Source organism: Ogataea philodendri (assembly GCF_020536065.1).
Source record: "Ogataea philodendri strain CBS6075 chromosome Unknown scaffold6, whole genome shotgun sequence".
In the NCBI taxonomy this organism is placed as follows: Eukaryota; Fungi; Ascomycota; class Pichiomycetes; order Pichiales; family Pichiaceae; genus Ogataea; species Ogataea philodendri.
Window position 1 is genome coordinate 260,401 of NW_025764087.1, and position 15,715 is coordinate 276,115.

The following is a 15,715-nucleotide window of genomic DNA, read 5'->3' on the forward strand; positions in this document are numbered from 1 at the left end:
TGCTTTCAACTTAAACAATATACGATTACGTAACCATGCACCTTACTGCTCCTTGTCCTGGGCGTAAAAGAAATTGACAGCTAGTAGCTCCAACTCGTTCTCTTTACTCCACTCGGCGGCCCCTGACCCTGGCACACCGGTCCCCCAGTTAGGGCGGTCTGGCGGAGCCTCGGGCTCCGTGCCAGGCTTTTGCTTGTACAACAGAAACACGTACCTGTGTTTGCCTGTCTTTGGCGGAGGTGCGGGACCAAAATACGGAATCAGATCTTCGCCATTGAGATCAGTCGTGGTGAGTTGCTCCTCAATTTGCGACGTCTGCACAACATTGTTCGGGTCGTACGGATTCAGCTTGATATTTTTCGCAACGTAGTGGCAGTACTCAGACCATTTTTCGTCGCCCCTCGTGGGTGCGTCCGGATCGGTCAAAACAAGCGTGAATCTGTCCGAGGCAGCAATTGAGAAATTTGGGTCCGTGTCTTTGGACAAATTAAGGGTGAATGCCATTTTAGGCTTTATCTGGGTCTCCTCCACGGTGAGGGTGTTACCCATTGCGACCTCCTTATCCTTGCCGTAGGAGATGATGAGGAATCCATTTGGCGAAAACGACTCCGAGTGGATCACCGTGGGGATCACCTCGTTCTTGGTCAATGCTTCCTTGATGGAATTGGAGATGGTGACTAGTCTCATTTTGTTGTGGAACACTGGTTGACGGAACGTGGGTCTGTATGCGTTAAAAGTGGGGGCTGGTGCAAAACAAGAGCGGTGGCGAATTGAGTAGAATTTTTTGCTATAAAGGTTGAGCGATCGTCCCAATTTTATTTGGGTGGCCATAGCAATTAAGGAGTAATTTTTGCCAGCCTTGAAATTTCCAGGTGTGCTGCTAAGGCGGAAATAATAACGACGGACCAATTTACGGATTTCGATGCGATCGCGGTTATTAAAGTTATGTAGGCAGATTTGACAGGGTCCAATTGCGACGGAGCTGTTGCTGTTTGGCTGGATTTCGCGCAACTAATGAGCTGCGTTTATCTCCACTTCTCGTCCTGGATGAACCGGATCAGCGTTGGGCTCCCTGTCTGGAGCAAAGGGTGTCCGGCCACTACATTGAGGAATTTCTCCAGGCCCTGGCGACGCTCCTCGATAAAGTCGTCGTTGAACCGGTTGTTGTAGTTCAGAATCGACTTGTCTGGCAGTTTCGGAATAACCACGCGGGTGGTTTCCTGTTGCAGCACCTTGCGGAACGAGTCAAAGTCGCTAAACCGTCTGCGCACTTTGCTGTACTTTTTCTTGAACGCGGGGATATTGGTGCGGCATACTATCTCGTAATCGGTGTACATGTGCGTCGAGCTGTTGCCGTGGGTGATCGGGTTGGTCACCTCCAGTTCCAGGAAGTTCTCAGGCTCGCCGTACAACTCGTCGAAGGTCTGTTTGTGCTGTTTTGGACGGACCGACGAAAACGATTGAAATGGGTTGGGCATGCTAAAAGCGTGGGAAGAAAAAATTAAAGTAAAAATTGAAAACATTTGTTTTTATCGTCGATATGGCCTTTGAGGATTTCAGCGACCAGCAGTACGCCATGGCCCGGTACAGTCAGATGCCTCCGAATCTGGACGAGGAAGGTATTGGTGTCGAGGACGACCTTGAGGAAGAGTTGTCGCAGGATAATGGCGAGGTGGAAAATGACGTCGATGACGAAGCCGAAAACGACTCTGACGAGTTTGGCGGCCCGTCTGGAGCGTTCAGTAACGTCGGACAGGGTCTGAGCGGCAAATACAAGAACATGATGATGCAGTACTGGCAAGAAACCATCAACTTCATCGAGCACGACAACCACGACTTCAAGAACCACCAACTCCCGCTAGCGAGAATTAAAAAAGTGATGAAAACCGACGAGGAGGTGAAAATGATCTCTGCCGAGGCTCCCATATTGTTTGCCAAGGGCTGCGACATCTTCATCACAGAACTAACGATGCGTGCATGGATCCATGCCGAGGAACACAAACGAAGAACGCTACAAAGATCCGACATCGCCGCTGCTTTGCAAAAGAGCGACATGTTTGACTTCCTAATTGACATTGTGCCTCGCGAAGAGGAAAAACCAAGAAAAAAACACTCCCAGCACCTTGCCAACTTGCAGAGCCCAATGGACCAGGACTACCAGCTAAGATACCAGCAGCAGTACCTGCAACAGGTGTATCCGCCGATGGAAATGCAGAAGGGTGAGAACTACGATTGCTAGATGGCCCAACCGGGCCCCGCTCACGACTTTGGGATTACGTAACGGATGTGTGTAACGAACTTTCAATGCTTTAGCCGCTATTAATGATTTTTTCGGGCAATTAGAGAGCCACTCCTAATTTACCTTGCAGGGGAAGTCCGTGAAAAAAAAAAGCACCTGGAGATAAAAAATTGCCGTCCCCAGGAATCGAACCTGGGTCGCTTGTGCCACAAACAAGAGTACTAACCACTATACTAGAACGGCGTATCATCTTAAATCGGCCACATCAGCGCACATGAGGCGGCCATGACCGGGTGATGAGCCCCTTGAAAAGTAATCATGGCTAAAATTATCTTTTCATTTTCTCCTCTTCAAACTAATGGACTTTTACTACGATCCCCATGAAGGGGTGTACTACGAGGTGCGGTCGTTCATATTTGAGCGTGGAGACAACTCAACAGACTGCGTCTCGTGCACAGACTCGCTGCCAGCGTGTCCGCAGTGTGCGGAAACCGAACTGTGTCTTCAAACGTCCCGTACCTGCTCGGCATGTCCCACGCGTTACTGTGCGAACAGCACGACATCATCGGCCTCATCGAGCGCTTCCGCCACCACCAAAAGCTCGTCGCTCAGCTCCGCTAAAGTCGGAGGTATTGCTGGTGGAGTGGCTGCGTTTGCGTTTCTGATACTTGTTGGTTTGTTCTATGTTCTTTACAAAAAATGGTACAAGAAAAGATACCCATACGGCTTCTTTTACTACTTTGAAGACGACGATGACGAACAAGACAAAGAACAGTTTATTGGTGACCAGGTCAGACAACGGCGGAACTCGCAGTCGACGCTCACCACTGTGGCCAATTCTGTGCTGACCAAGGCCTCGAACGTGATCAATGTGACATACATTCCGGGAGTGACGACAAGAAACGGCAGCTCCAGACTGACAAATAGCCGGGCAGGCGGGTCCTCCAACGGCAGCAACAGAGCGATGAGTGTTTACTCTAAAGAGACGTATTTCAGCGATTTGGAAGCCGCTTCCATTCACGGAGGAAATGTGATCACTAGGGGAGGTATTCCGAGATTGGTGAACGTGGAGGAAGACGCGTATGACTACGAGGCACCAAAGAACCGGTTTGTGTTGGAAGACACGATTTTAGAAGGAGAGGAGAGCGAGGAGGACGAGCCCCAGTACGGCACCGGCACTGGCTCCAACACCGGGTCGAACTCGAAAACAGGCACCTCTGGCGGAACAAACCTGAATCTGGGCCCGTTGGTGCTGCGGAACAACGATGACGTGCTCGGAAGCAGCGACGAGTCCGATTTGGGAGACTCTGACGAGGAAAACATCGAGTACCTCACCACACAGCACATGAGAGAACAGGCAGATTCTACCAAAACGAAAGGGGATACGGTGTCGCTGGACATCCCGCTGGATACGCTGGACCCCGCAGACAGCGGCGAGATGCTTCTGGAGGTGGACTTGGATGTCCAAGACCAGCAGCAAAACCCGTTTGAGTCTCCGCTCGATTTACAGGAAAAGTAGTTTGCGACGAAATATTTCCAACTTTTTTTTTGTGTTGACAAAATAAAATTACTGTAAATAAAAACAAAAAATTGGCCAGCTTCCAAAGCTCTAATAATTGTGGTTCTAAAGCGTCTTATTGGTTCCTTTTGGCATCCATTTAGCGTCTCAAAATGAGTGAGAGAAAACGGTTTATGAACGACGACAATGAGGTAAGTACTAAACTGAAACTTGGACTAACAAAAATAGGTGTTTGACGACCCCAACGAGCTTATCAACCAGGTCATCAAAAGTCTCTCTGTTCCTCCAGACAATATTCCCACGACAGTGTCTCGTATTTACAATAATGATCGCAATTTGAACAACGAAGTTCAGGCGTATGCTAAGATAGCTGGCAGAGACTGGACCTTCTATGTGAAATCGTTGAAAGTGCTCATTGGAAGGAATACAGACTCGCATGCGACAGACCGCCCTGAAGACCTTGTTGATATTGATCTGGGACCTTCCAAGGTGGTGTCCAGAAAACACGCCTCCATCTCGTACAATTTGGAAGAGAGACGGTGGGAATTGGTAATCCTTGGCCGGAACGGGCTCAAGATCGATGCACAGCGTATCAACTCCACCTCAAACGGTTCGGGCCCGGTGTTTCTGAATTCGGGCAATATTGTTGACATTGGTGGCACCCAGATGATGTTCATCTTGCCGGATGCGGTTCCTGTGATCTCCAACCACTTCTTGACCAACCTGAAAAACAAACGACCAAAAGCAGACGTGTTTAGCAATTCCAGTGCTGCCATCTACTCGGCAGATGTGTATGCCAACAATAACGTGAAAGGATTCCAGATATACGAGAAGTCGTCTGCGAGCAACGATCTCTCGTCGCACGGATCCGTTATGAAAGGTTCCGACCAGGACTATTCCAAAGACGATGCCAAGGACCTCAAGCCTCCTTACTCCTACGCAACAATGATCACGCAAGCCATTCTATCCAACCAGCAGGGTATTCTGTCCTTGTCCGAGATCTACGACTGGATTGCTAGTCATTATGCTTATTATAGACACAGTAAGCAAGGTTGGCAGAACTCCATCAGACACAACCTTTCGTTGAACAAGGCGTTTGAAAAGGTTCCTAGAAAGCCCAATGAACCCGGAAAGGGAATGAAGTGGCAGATCAGCGAGAGCTACAGAAAGGATTTTTTGAAAAAATGGGAGGAAGGAACGTTGAACAAAGTTAAAAGAGGAAGCAGCGTCTCAAGACAGTTACAAATGCATCTTTTGAAAAACAGAGGTCTTCCAGACTCAGGCAGATCGGCCATTCGAAACGACAGTTCAATGGCCAACTTCAACATATACAAACGTCCAGAACAGCCGTTCTACGAGCAGAAGCTTGCTGCTGCTCCTCCATTGCAACCAGAACCACACGAGGCCCTTAACTTTGTCCCTGCGGCTTCCAATTTACCAAAACCCAGTATACAGACCACTGACCCATCTGCTTCGACGTCAGGCACATCGACAACCACTAATCCGACAATCAAGCACGAGCTGTCGTCTCCTATAAAGCAGCTGGGTGCCCCAGAGTACAGGTCCAACTTTAATGGGTCTTTGCCGTTGCCTGCTCCAACTGTGTCGGAGGAGGTTTCCACTGCTGTCTCCAGAGGAGCCGACGGTAAGCAGCAAGCCTCCAGCTCTTCCGGGAACCCGCTTTTTGCAGAGAGCCCGAAAAAATACCAGGTGAGTGCATTGGAAGCATACACCCCAGACAGAGGCACGTCTCGTCACCAATTGGACCCTCCTTCGTCCTCGCAATCGCATCCTTCGGTGAACTCGTCTCCAGCTCTGTGGAACTATGTTCAATTTTCAACCCCGTTGGGCGGAGCTTCGTACAACGGCAACCAGCAACAAAACGGACTGCAAACCGGGTCAGCCAGCGGGAAGACCCCTGCGAAAGTCGAGTTTGAGAGTCCGCTACGCGATCGCAAACAAGACACGCAGCCGGGCGACCTGAAGAATGTTGAACTAGCAAAGGGATTCAAAGAATAACTCATATCATTAATTGTCTTATAATTCATACCGCTATATACATGCAAAGCGCGAGTCATGGCGTCATTAAGAACTGATGGAATGTAACTTCAACCATTCTTACTCCACGTCCATAAATTGATTGTAACCATATCCGTTCAGCTCCATGCTCGATTTGATCATGGAGTCGCCAAAGTTGGCAGCGTCCTGGTCCGTCGCGTAGAAACTGGTGCTCTTGTTGGATGTCGACGACAACGCTCCAATATCGGTGACCTCAAAGGACTTGGTGGCCAAATCGCCCGACGACGACAGCCACAAGTCAGGATAGTTATAATCCGCGCCCATAATGGTTGCAAAATCTTTGGTCATTGGCTCGACAAAGTTGGAGGCATCAGCCAGTGATGTCGGAGACCCCATCTGGTCAACAGGATCATCGCGATCCTCGCGCTCATCTTGGTCATCCATCGTGTCCTGATCGTCAACTGCTCCAAGCACTTCGTCCACAGTATCTGGAATAAACTTTTCGTACCCAACGGTGTCGTTTTCGTAGAAGTCCAACACAAAATTGATAGGTTTTCCGGATGCCTTTCCGGTCTGGGCCGATCTAGCCCGAGAACCTTGGTACTTGCTCTTAGCAAACCGCTCGATTATCACAACCTCGTCTCGGTAGACGAAGTTCGAGTGTTTGCTGGTTTGTCTGTAGGCTAGCAGTTTCTGCACCTTGTCGGAAACAATCTCCAAAAGCTCAGCGTCAAAAGTCTGGTACGAGGCCACTTTTTCAAACTTGTTCATAATCAGCTCCACTGTCTTGGGGTTGACATGTTTGTGGTAAAGAATACCGTTGAACATTTGCAACAGATCGCACATGATGAGCATCACGTAGTTTCTAACAGGAACACAGTCTGCAGACGGCTCGGACTCGAACCACACAGACAGCTCGATCATATGGTTCAGGATCTTGACCATCGACTCAAGCTGGTAGTCGGACGGTGGCAGGAAAGATCTGATCTTCAATGCGCAGTAATACAACAAAAACAAAACTTTCATCTGGGAACTTAACACAGTGTTGATCTCCTCGTAGTGTTCCAAGTTTGTCTTTCTGGCATGACGGAGGTTCTGGATCTCCGCCTCCTTCTTCTGGATCCGGAACAAAAGCTCCATTATGAGGAAGTTGTCTCTGCGCAGCTTCAACTTGGAATCAATCACTCTGACAATCAAATCCATAAGGTCGGTTGCAGGGTTAATGTTTAAATTCTCCACATGGTCTTTTGGATCAAACTTGCTCGTCTCCTTCACGTTAACCCAAGCAGGCGATAACACCGGAGGCTCGTCCAAAATCAGCGACCTTAGCAGATACAGGTGCTCGAACTTGACAAAAATGGCAGCCACATGGTCACATCCGGAATAGGATGAAAAAACCTCTGCAGTAATCGAGAAAGATTCGTCGCGCTCCACGAATCTGTTCTGTAACACTAAACACATAGCCTTCATCTTAACCTCTCCTCTGGAATACTTACAGAGTGCACGGTACTCTCTGAATTTATCCAGCAGAGTGGAGACCATCTGGGGTCTTTCCACTGTGGTATCGAAATCGATAATATCCTGACGTTTCGAGTCAAAGGTGTAGTCGAGCACAAAAAGCATCATCGAGCACACCAACATGACTAATTCAAGCCCCTCGTAAGTAGTATCCAGCGTCTCGATACCGTCAATAATGGCATTCTTGTTGATATCGAAGAATCTCACCTCATTGATTTCAAAGTAACAGTCAATAAGATGACTAATCAATTGGTTATTAAGTGCGGGATCCTCAAATAATTTCGGCAGTTCCACCGAGGTGTTTGCGATCATAGTCATGTGACCATTTTCGATATATGGGGCTGTAACGTAATTGGCGATGGGAGAATATGGAGTAGCCGCTATCTTTCTCTCCAGCTGCTTGACTCGACTACTCAGAGCAAGGTTGGACTTGCGAAGACGATCAACCTCAGACAACCCAGTATCGTGATCAGGAATTGCAACAATTTTTGGCTTGGGTGGCGAAATCTTGATCGATCTAAATGTCTCAGGGTACTCGCACTTAAGCTTCTTGCGTTCACAACTCTTACAAACTATACCCCGATCACATTTGATCTTCCGGCGGCGACATTCCAGACAGGAAACAGGAACTACCTTTTTTGACTCCAAAATACGTTTCTTCATCTTTGGGATTACGCGCACCTAGGATGCGGTCCTATATTTATAGGTATGGAGTACAGAATGCATCTCATTCAGAGTCATACCCTGTTTAATAATCCGCGTGGTACCCGAGCCTATCTCCGAGACATACAGAAAATTACCATGTAAATACAATTCGATGCGGCTCTACTCCTCACACCGCTCACTGATAGCCGCGTTAGCTTATTAATATGCACTATTTTTGTTGTGAAACTAACAAGGTTCCTGGCCGAGAACAGATTGGGGTTCCAAATTTGGATAATTCACGGCTTGCACATCACTTTCTGTTTGCTCTTCTATTGTGCTTTCCCTTTCTTCTTGCTGCGGCGTTATAGTTGAGCCTTCTATCTTATTGAACTCCGCCCCAGAATTGTTCCCCTGGTCACTGCCCGTTTTAGTTTCGTCATCAGCCTCCCGGTGCCGGCGCTGTAATCTTTGAGATCGAGACTCTTGATACACCTGTTCGTGGATACGTTGCCGTTTCTGCACGCGTAGCTCGGCACTCCGTGCGACTAATGACTCTTCCTCTTCTCGTTTCTTTTCATCTTCCTCGTGCTTCTGCCGTTCCTTAGCCTCCAGCCGTGACGATCTCTTCCTGTTGGCAAGCAATGCCTGCATTTGTATTTCCCGCTTTCTTTGCAAAGCTTGGCGTCTCTTTTTTAGATCGTGCTGTGCAACTTGATCAATGTAATTTTTTAAGTTGGTGTAAAGCTTGTGCTCCGTAGACGAGGTCCGTTTACCTGCCTTTTGCTTCAATTCCTTCAAGTAATCATCAAATTGGTAAATTCCCGTGGTAACGCATTTCCATTCAGTCACAGAAGGCTCTATGTCGGAGAAGCTTTCGAGCGGGTTTCCGATAATCTTTTTAGCTTCAGTTCTGTTTTTAGGAACAATCATCTCTGGGTACTCGGATTTGCGAAAGTAAACCCGTGAGTCCTCCATCACAAACCAGTCACTCCTGACTCCGTCTTCGACAATTCCGAAGACCGGCTCCAAACGCAAGTCATGCTGTGGCTTACTGTACTGATTGACTCCCTTGCGGAGATTATCCGCACTTTTAAAAATTGTCAGTTGCGTCAGGTTATAGAAAAGCTCGGTTTTTCCAATTAAGTCAAGCCCGTGATAATCGATAAAATCGTACTCTTCGTAATACCGTGCAGATACTTGTTGCAACGCGTCATTGATCTGACCATCGAAGTTCTCCAATTTGAAATTTGCCAAATAAAGGACCATTTTTGTCAGGAATGCGTTAGTAAACACTGGACTTGCAATCCCAAGTAGCTCTTCCTCAAAAGTTTCCACATCAAAGCTCATCTCGAGCTTGATCATATGACGTAGGAGGTATATCCATTGAACAACGTAAGCGTACCGATATTCGTTTCTCAAAGCGGTCAGTTGTGTGTGGTAAACCGGATCCTCTATCAGAAGCCTGGCTGGTGCCTTTAGAAGCACTGCTTTCACTTCCTCATCAACAAGGTTCGAGAGCTTCTCTGCCGGGTGTGTGCTTTGAACAGGCATTCGCGAAACAAACAAAAGATTTCGTGAATCTGGATCATAACCAGGACCGAGCCTGCTAAGTAATCGACGCGTCGATATGACTAAAACATCCGTACACCGTAGTACGTTCTAGAAGGAAATCGACCTGGCTTACAAATTGCGGCCCTTAAAAAAAATAGAGGCCGGCCGGACTGGAGTTAGCGCAGCAAAAGCCGATTCGTATTTTGGCGGTGAGTCAAAAGACTGATTATAAATTATTTGGAGACAAACTTGACCGCAAGTTCTTCTTCTTCCAAAACATTTTTATTTATCTTTATTGAAAGAGTTGGAACAGCTTAGTGAACCACAGTTATCACATTAAGTTCTCCAATACTTCTGAATTCCACTATTGAGATTTTCAAGGGTATTCAAACATCTATAAAAAGAGACAACCCACAAAAAAACAACAAAGCCACACTAAACAACGCCAGCTGTATATTTCGGACTGGCTAGATAATTTCAGCTTAACAGATTGCTTTTTAATCAGGGCTGTTACACACTTATCATAAATCCACAAAACAATCACTAGAACCCACTGGATTTACAAATTTACTTTTATCGTTTCAGCTTTACATTGCTCAAAAATGACATCCACTTTAAAGCGCACACTCACGGATATAATGGAAGACGAGTTGTACTCTCTTCCGCAGCAAGAACAAGACCATATTTCGGATTACCTGTCGTTCAACGGATCTCAAGAGTCTATTCTTAGGCAGCTCGAGGAAGAAAACAAGACCCAGGTTTCTCAAGACCCATCAGGAAGTTTCGGATTGCAGCCTTCTCAAAATGGAGGTTTCGAGAACATCTACAACTCTTATGCTAATCCAAATCTATATGCCAACCTTTCTTTCCCTGATGAGTTATACGAATACGCCCAACACGACACCCAGAAATTTGTTGAACACGAGAACATGGATCCAAAGGAGACCATGAAGGTTTCTCAACAAGTTTCGAATAATACCGAGCCAGACCAAGAAGTTATGATGATACCGCAAGATGACTTCATGGTGTATGACCCCGCACTCACTGAGCAGCAGTTTCTTCCAGAAATTTTGCAGTGGGAACTGAACCACAAATCTTTCCCACAATCCAACGAGTTGAACATTTTCAAAACAGATGATGTTTATCTTGATGAGGAATTCAGTGATGATGATGAGGACGATGAAGATCAGAACAAACTTGACGAAATGGAGATGGACTTGGACGATTTAAGCAGCGAAAGCAGTCTGGACGACGAAAATGATAATTACTTGATGAAACCGGATGACTTCAATGATTCGGCTAGCCCTCACAACTCAAACAGATCAATTTACTCGCTCACAACCCCTCAAACTATCAACCCAAGGTTGGTTCAACAAGACGAACTTTACCAAAGCAACGCTATCTCCTTCGACGACGATGATGACATGGACGAAGACGAGAATAATTTCTCTGACGCTAGTGATGACCTCTACACTCCTGCTTTCGAACAAAGAAGAGAGAGTGTGTTGTCTGATCGTAAGCCACCTGTCCTCAAGTCTGAGGTCCAAGAGCAACCTTCCCCAACTTTGCGGAAGCTCAAGACCACTACTCGCCGTACAACGACGCCGCCTGTTGAAGAGAGCAAGGATGGTGAAGAGGAGGAACACGTTTGTTACATTGCTAATCCAAAGACCGGAAAGCCTTGCAACAAGAAATTCTCTAGACCTTATGATCTGGTGCGTCACCAAAACACAATTCACGCACCAAAGAGATCTTTCTACCGGTGCATGCTTTGTGAGGATGATCTGAGAAGACGCAACAATCTGGAGCCTAATAATGAGATTGTGATCAGTCTGAACTACAGAAACAGTCAGTTCTCAGTTGAAAATTCGAACGCCAATGTCGCCAACTCTCACAATTCCAAGAAGGTGAAATCATCCATGGACAATGGTGAGTTCTTGAGTAACAAGACCTTCTCCAGATGCGACGCACTAACCAGACATTTAAGATTTAGACACGGTCTTAGCAATCAACGGGTGAATGACGCTATGGATTATGCCAAGCGTCATGTTGAGTTTTATGAGAATTAAGCTAGTCGAGTTAGCAAGCCGACGAGCGCTCAAAGCATATATATAGCATACGAATAAATTTACATATTGATGAAATGAATACACTTTTATTCAACGTTCAAAATGGATAGTTGTTTGGCTCTTTATCCTGGGTGTAGCCCATCTTTTGCTGTTCATCTGCTTTTTCCCTTAAATAAGGTAGGAGAACATCTTTGAAAATAGTGTACCCTCTGTAGTCCTGGACGTCTTTTTCCCAACTTAAAATACCATCAAGTAGTCTGAGAGGAACATATGGCTCCTCACAGAGTTTGACAATTGGGGAGAAGTAGGTTCTAATGGTAAAGATGGTGACCCCAGTTTTTGGCAAGCGTCTAACAGATTGTCTCTCTGATCTGAAGTAAATCTTGTTTATATCGGTAGCTGGAGAAGCGGTATACCAGCCAACAACTTCTTTTCCTTCATCACCGATAGAATAAGACCAAGCAAGGTCATCATCAGTCTGTAAAAAGTAGTTGTTTCGCACAACTGGCTTATCGCAAGTTTGTCTAATAAAGAACTTTTCCATGCCGGACTTGAGCTTCTCGTTATACTTTGGAACATCTCCCGTAGTGTGGATAGCACTCAAAGGTAGGTTCAATTTGTCTTTGAGTCTCCAGAAGCCTGCAAGCATGATCGCACCACCTTTGAGAACGTATTCACCGAATTCGTTTTCCACCATGACTGCAAGATCGTCTTGAACCATGTAAGCAGCCATTAACATTGGATCCATTTTGAAGTCTGATTTTGGAATACCAAGGAACTCAAAAGATTCTCCAGTCACGATGTTATCAATTCCCTTCTCGGTAGCACGGAACAGACTTGGATATCTTTGAGGTAAGTAGTTTCTAAATTCCTCCAACAGCTCCATGGCTCCGTCCCAAGCTTCGGGACTTGTTCCATACAGATCGGAATCTCTCTCTCTGATACGTTCTTGTTTGCGATTGTGGTATTTGTGCCACTCATTGTCGAGCTCAATCCAGCTATCCCATTCCATGTTTCTGATTCCCATGGTAATGAAATAGGTGTGTTTAAATGCGCGATATGGAATTGGAGGGGTCTCGTCGATAGACCAATCTGGATAAGGTTCCACTTTCGGATAGGTGAACTGCTCCGGAACCCAATGTCCATACTTTCTATTTTTGTTGTTAGCCTTTACAACCGGAAGAGGCTTGTATGTTTTCAAATAACACGGTCCTGGTTTAGCTGTCGCATTGATGTAGGCGTACACTAGAGACGCTGCGATCAACACAAATGCAGCCCAGCCAAACAGCGAAGAGGATTGAGTCGCTTCAGACACAGTTTTTATGCTTGCAATTATAACGCCCATGGTTTGTTAGAGTTTAAGCAAGGAAGCTGATACGCATATATATATATATATGGACGACATGTGTGAATCTAGGGAATAAATACCTTTTCGATATCAAGTTCCTACATTCCTAAAAAGGCAATTTTTCCCAGATAAAGGAAAAATTATCACGAAATGGAGTTTGGGGCACAGGTTATGGCAGGCAGTGTACAAATAATCATGTCATAATTACCGGACACGATCTCTATATGTGGGAAGTTGATAGTGAACGTTAGAAGTTGAGAATATCTGGCGATTCATAAATTCTGACCAGTTTCGTTAGTTTCCGTCGTAGGTAGCAGATTTGGCTAATTTTCTGTTTATATATTTGAGCTGGTACACGCCCCTTCTCACTTTTAGTTTGAATGTCATTTTTGTCTAAATGATATGCCTACGCGTATCGCGTGCTTCTATAATATATACTTCTGAATTGGGCAAAATTAATTATCGAACCCATGGGTCTATCTGTGTCTCGCTTATTCGTAAGTCAATTTCAATTGAGTCTAACAATCAGGGACGTCGCAACAAAGAGGTCCGCATGCTCATGCTGGGTTTGGACAACTCTGGAAAAACAAGTAAGTTTATCATGAAAATTGTTTAAACGACCCACTAACATTAGCCCTATTATACAAGTTGAAGCTTGGCAATACTGAACAGACGGTCCCGACTGTTGGATTCAATGTCGAGACTATCAAATACAAGAACCTCGTGATGAACACTTGGGACGTTGGTGGACAGGATAGAATAAGAGCCCTTTGGAGACATTACTTTTCCGGCACCGACGCTTTAATTTTCGTTGTTGACTCGGCAGATGAAGCTAGACTTCCTGAAGCCAAAAAGGAGCTATACAAGGTAATCAACGACAGGGAGTTGACTGGATGTCTGCTCTGTGTGCTCGCTAATAAACAGGATTTGCCCCATAGTATGAAACAAGCTGAACTGGCCAAGTTTTTGGAATTGGAGTCCATTCAAAACCATAATTGGTGTATCATTCCAACCGTGGCCACAGACGGTACAGGATTAAACCAGGTTCTTACCTGGATTCGGCATAACTTGGCATACACTAATTAAAGCTGTTACCCTATATAATTCCTCTCCATATTGCTAGAACATAGGATTTAGGCTGACTTCGTGGAAATAGTTCCATCGCTATTTCCGATGTAGGATTTCTGAGCCATTCCCACAAAGATTCCAGTTTCCACAACACCCACTAAACTCTTAATCTTGGAGTTGAGGTCGGCAACAGACTCAGGCGAAATTTCACCAAAATCGCAATCAATGATGAAGTTTCCATTATCAGTGACAACTGGACCGGCCTTGCCTGGGAGTCCGGAACGAACGTTTGGCTTACCACCCAATTTAGAGAGTTCAAGGCTCACTTTCGTGTAGGCCATTGGAACGACCTCGATAGGAATACCTTTTCTCCAGCCCTTACCCAAAATACCAGTGTCCTTTCTGTAGTCTGCGACCACGATGAACTGTTTGGCAGAGGCAGCCACCAGCTTCTCTTGGAACAAGCAAGCACCTCCACCCTTAATTAAACTCAAGTTGGAATCAATCTCGTCGGCACCGTCAAAGGCAATGTCAATTTCGGGGTATTGCTCAGGTGACCCTAGATGGAGTCCATTATCGATGATGAGCTGTTTGGATTGGAATCCGGTCGGAATGCAAACAAACTTTTCTTTGTTAGTAGACTGTCCGACTCTTTCAGCAACATAAACAACGGTCGAACCTGACCCGATACCAATCACTTTGTGATCTGGCTTAAGATTCTCGTCCACAGCCGCGAATGCTGATAGTTTTTTCGATTTCTCCACCAAGTCGGCCATGCTACTGAATTGTTTGACGATATTTCTTCTAAGACGAAGACTTAGCATTGTCTGTCATTTAAAGAAACGTGTGGGGTAATTTTTTATAGCTTACTGCTTTTCTTGCTAATGGTTAGGGACCCATCCTCTTCTCCAATGTAAGCCTTCTTGGCCATTCCGACAAATAGTCCCGTCTCAAGTACTCCAACCAAACTGTGAAGCTTGGCATCTAATGACTGCACCTGATTTGAGGGCACTTCTCCAAAATCACAGTCAATCACAAAGTTACCATTGTCTGTCACCACGGGTCCAGCCTTTGAAGCGCCAGCTTCGCGAAGTGCTGGCTTACCTCCAATTTCCATTAGCCCTTTAATCACCTTCTTGTAAGCTAGAGGATTGACTTCAATTGGGACCCCATTCCTCCAATCCTTGCCTAACAGGCCGGTGTTCTTGCGGTAGTCGGCAACTACAATGAACCTCTTCGCACATGATGCAACCAATTTTTCTTGGAAGAGGCATGCGCCTCCTCCCTTGATAAGATTCAGATTCGAATCGATCTCATCTGCGCCATCAAATGCTATGTCAATCTCGGTAAACTCATCCACAGATCCAAGACGCAAAGAATTCTCCACAATCAATTGCTTTGCCTGAAAGCTTGTAGGAATGCAAATAAGATCGTTCTTGGTGTTCAGTTGGCCCAGTCTTTCCACTACATACACGATCGTGGAGCCAGATCCAACTCCAATGATCCTGTCGGAAGGATCCAAATTCTGATCTACTGCAGCGTACCCTGCCTGTTTTTTGGCGTTCTCAATAGACATGTGCACTCATCAGAACGGCTGGTGCCTTATATTGTGCTGCACCGTAGCCTAAGGTTAGCCGACTGGCTACCACTAGAACCGCGATTACTTAATCAAAATAATAATATTATTATTATTGTGAACCCTTCTGTGAATCACGTGTGTGCGGGTGGTAGTATTAGGT

At 45.9% G+C, this 15,715-nt stretch overlaps 15 protein-coding genes across 15 annotated transcripts; 6 read left to right on the forward strand and 9 right to left on the reverse strand.

The window, feature by feature from the left end:
* Window positions 1-42: 42 nt before the first annotated feature.
* OGAPHI_005098 (uncharacterized protein) lies at window positions 43-687 on the reverse strand (the record flags this gene model as incomplete). Its single annotated transcript, XM_046206249.1, has 1 exon — window positions 43-687. One exon carries the CDS (start codon window positions 685-687, stop codon window positions 43-45), a length of 645 nt encoding a protein of 214 aa, XP_046060033.1.
* A 338-nt stretch (window positions 688-1,025) lies between these two features.
* On the reverse strand, window positions 1,026-1,478 carry OGAPHI_005099 (uncharacterized protein; the record flags this gene model as incomplete). The annotated part of the gene is made up of 1 exon (XM_046206250.1): window positions 1,026-1,478. The coding sequence occupies one exon, from the start codon at window positions 1,476-1,478 to the stop codon at window positions 1,026-1,028; it is 453 nt and encodes a 150-aa protein (XP_046060034.1).
* A 62-nt stretch (window positions 1,479-1,540) lies between these two features.
* On the forward strand, window positions 1,541-2,239 carry OGAPHI_005100 (uncharacterized protein; the record flags this gene model as incomplete). Its single annotated transcript, XM_046206251.1, has 1 exon — window positions 1,541-2,239. One exon carries the CDS (start codon window positions 1,541-1,543, stop codon window positions 2,237-2,239), a length of 699 nt encoding a protein of 232 aa, XP_046060035.1.
* OGAPHI_005101 (uncharacterized protein) lies at window positions 1,591-1,956 on the reverse strand (the record flags this gene model as incomplete). Its single annotated transcript, XM_046206252.1, has 1 exon — window positions 1,591-1,956. One exon carries the CDS (start codon window positions 1,954-1,956, stop codon window positions 1,591-1,593), a length of 366 nt encoding a protein of 121 aa, XP_046060036.1.
* Window positions 2,240-2,597: 358 nt separating the features above from the next.
* On the forward strand, window positions 2,598-3,758 carry OGAPHI_005102 (uncharacterized protein; the record flags this gene model as incomplete). The annotated part of the gene is made up of 1 exon (XM_046206253.1): window positions 2,598-3,758. One exon carries the CDS (start codon window positions 2,598-2,600, stop codon window positions 3,756-3,758), a length of 1,161 nt encoding a protein of 386 aa, XP_046060037.1.
* OGAPHI_005103 (uncharacterized protein) lies at window positions 3,326-4,534 on the reverse strand (the record flags this gene model as incomplete). The annotated part of the gene is made up of 2 exons (XM_046206254.1): window positions 3,326-3,961; window positions 4,187-4,534. 2 exons carry the CDS (start codon window positions 4,532-4,534, stop codon window positions 3,326-3,328), a joined length of 984 nt encoding a protein of 327 aa, XP_046060038.1.
* Window positions 3,911-5,777, forward strand: OGAPHI_005104 (uncharacterized protein; the record flags this gene model as incomplete). The annotated part of the gene is made up of 2 exons (XM_046206255.1): window positions 3,911-3,949; window positions 4,020-5,777. The coding sequence occupies 2 exons, from the start codon at window positions 3,911-3,913 to the stop codon at window positions 5,775-5,777; spliced, it is 1,797 nt and encodes a 598-aa protein (XP_046060039.1).
* Window positions 5,111-7,958, reverse strand: OGAPHI_005105 (uncharacterized protein; the record flags this gene model as incomplete). The annotated part of the gene is made up of 2 exons (XM_046206256.1): window positions 5,111-5,438; window positions 5,881-7,958. 2 exons carry the CDS (start codon window positions 7,956-7,958, stop codon window positions 5,111-5,113), a joined length of 2,406 nt encoding a protein of 801 aa, XP_046060040.1.
* On the forward strand, window positions 6,919-7,164 carry OGAPHI_005106 (uncharacterized protein; the record flags this gene model as incomplete). The annotated part of the gene is made up of 1 exon (XM_046206257.1): window positions 6,919-7,164. The coding sequence occupies one exon, from the start codon at window positions 6,919-6,921 to the stop codon at window positions 7,162-7,164; it is 246 nt and encodes an 81-aa protein (XP_046060041.1).
* A 228-nt stretch (window positions 7,959-8,186) lies between the features above and the next one.
* On the reverse strand, window positions 8,187-9,491 carry OGAPHI_005107 (uncharacterized protein; the record flags this gene model as incomplete). Its single annotated transcript, XM_046206258.1, has 1 exon — window positions 8,187-9,491. The coding sequence occupies one exon, from the start codon at window positions 9,489-9,491 to the stop codon at window positions 8,187-8,189; it is 1,305 nt and encodes a 434-aa protein (XP_046060042.1).
* A 602-nt stretch (window positions 9,492-10,093) lies between these two features.
* On the forward strand, window positions 10,094-11,560 carry OGAPHI_005108 (uncharacterized protein; the record flags this gene model as incomplete). The annotated part of the gene is made up of 1 exon (XM_046206260.1): window positions 10,094-11,560. One exon carries the CDS (start codon window positions 10,094-10,096, stop codon window positions 11,558-11,560), a length of 1,467 nt encoding a protein of 488 aa, XP_046060043.1.
* A 97-nt stretch (window positions 11,561-11,657) lies between these two features.
* On the reverse strand, window positions 11,658-12,905 carry OGAPHI_005109 (uncharacterized protein; the record flags this gene model as incomplete). The annotated part of the gene is made up of 1 exon (XM_046206261.1): window positions 11,658-12,905. One exon carries the CDS (start codon window positions 12,903-12,905, stop codon window positions 11,658-11,660), a length of 1,248 nt encoding a protein of 415 aa, XP_046060044.1.
* Window positions 12,906-13,378: 473 nt separating this feature from the next.
* OGAPHI_005110 (uncharacterized protein) lies at window positions 13,379-14,464 on the forward strand (the record flags this gene model as incomplete). Its single annotated transcript, XM_046206262.1, has 4 exons — window positions 13,379-13,405; window positions 13,557-13,952; window positions 14,046-14,083; window positions 14,170-14,464. The coding sequence occupies 4 exons, from the start codon at window positions 13,379-13,381 to the stop codon at window positions 14,462-14,464; spliced, it is 756 nt and encodes a 251-aa protein (XP_046060045.1).
* OGAPHI_005111 (uncharacterized protein) lies at window positions 14,042-14,752 on the reverse strand (the record flags this gene model as incomplete). The annotated part of the gene is made up of 1 exon (XM_046206263.1): window positions 14,042-14,752. The coding sequence occupies one exon, from the start codon at window positions 14,750-14,752 to the stop codon at window positions 14,042-14,044; it is 711 nt and encodes a 236-aa protein (XP_046060046.1).
* Window positions 14,753-14,835: 83 nt separating this feature from the next.
* Window positions 14,836-15,552, reverse strand: OGAPHI_005112 (uncharacterized protein; the record flags this gene model as incomplete). Its single annotated transcript, XM_046206264.1, has 1 exon — window positions 14,836-15,552. One exon carries the CDS (start codon window positions 15,550-15,552, stop codon window positions 14,836-14,838), a length of 717 nt encoding a protein of 238 aa, XP_046060047.1.
* Window positions 15,553-15,715: the final 163 nt, after the last annotated feature.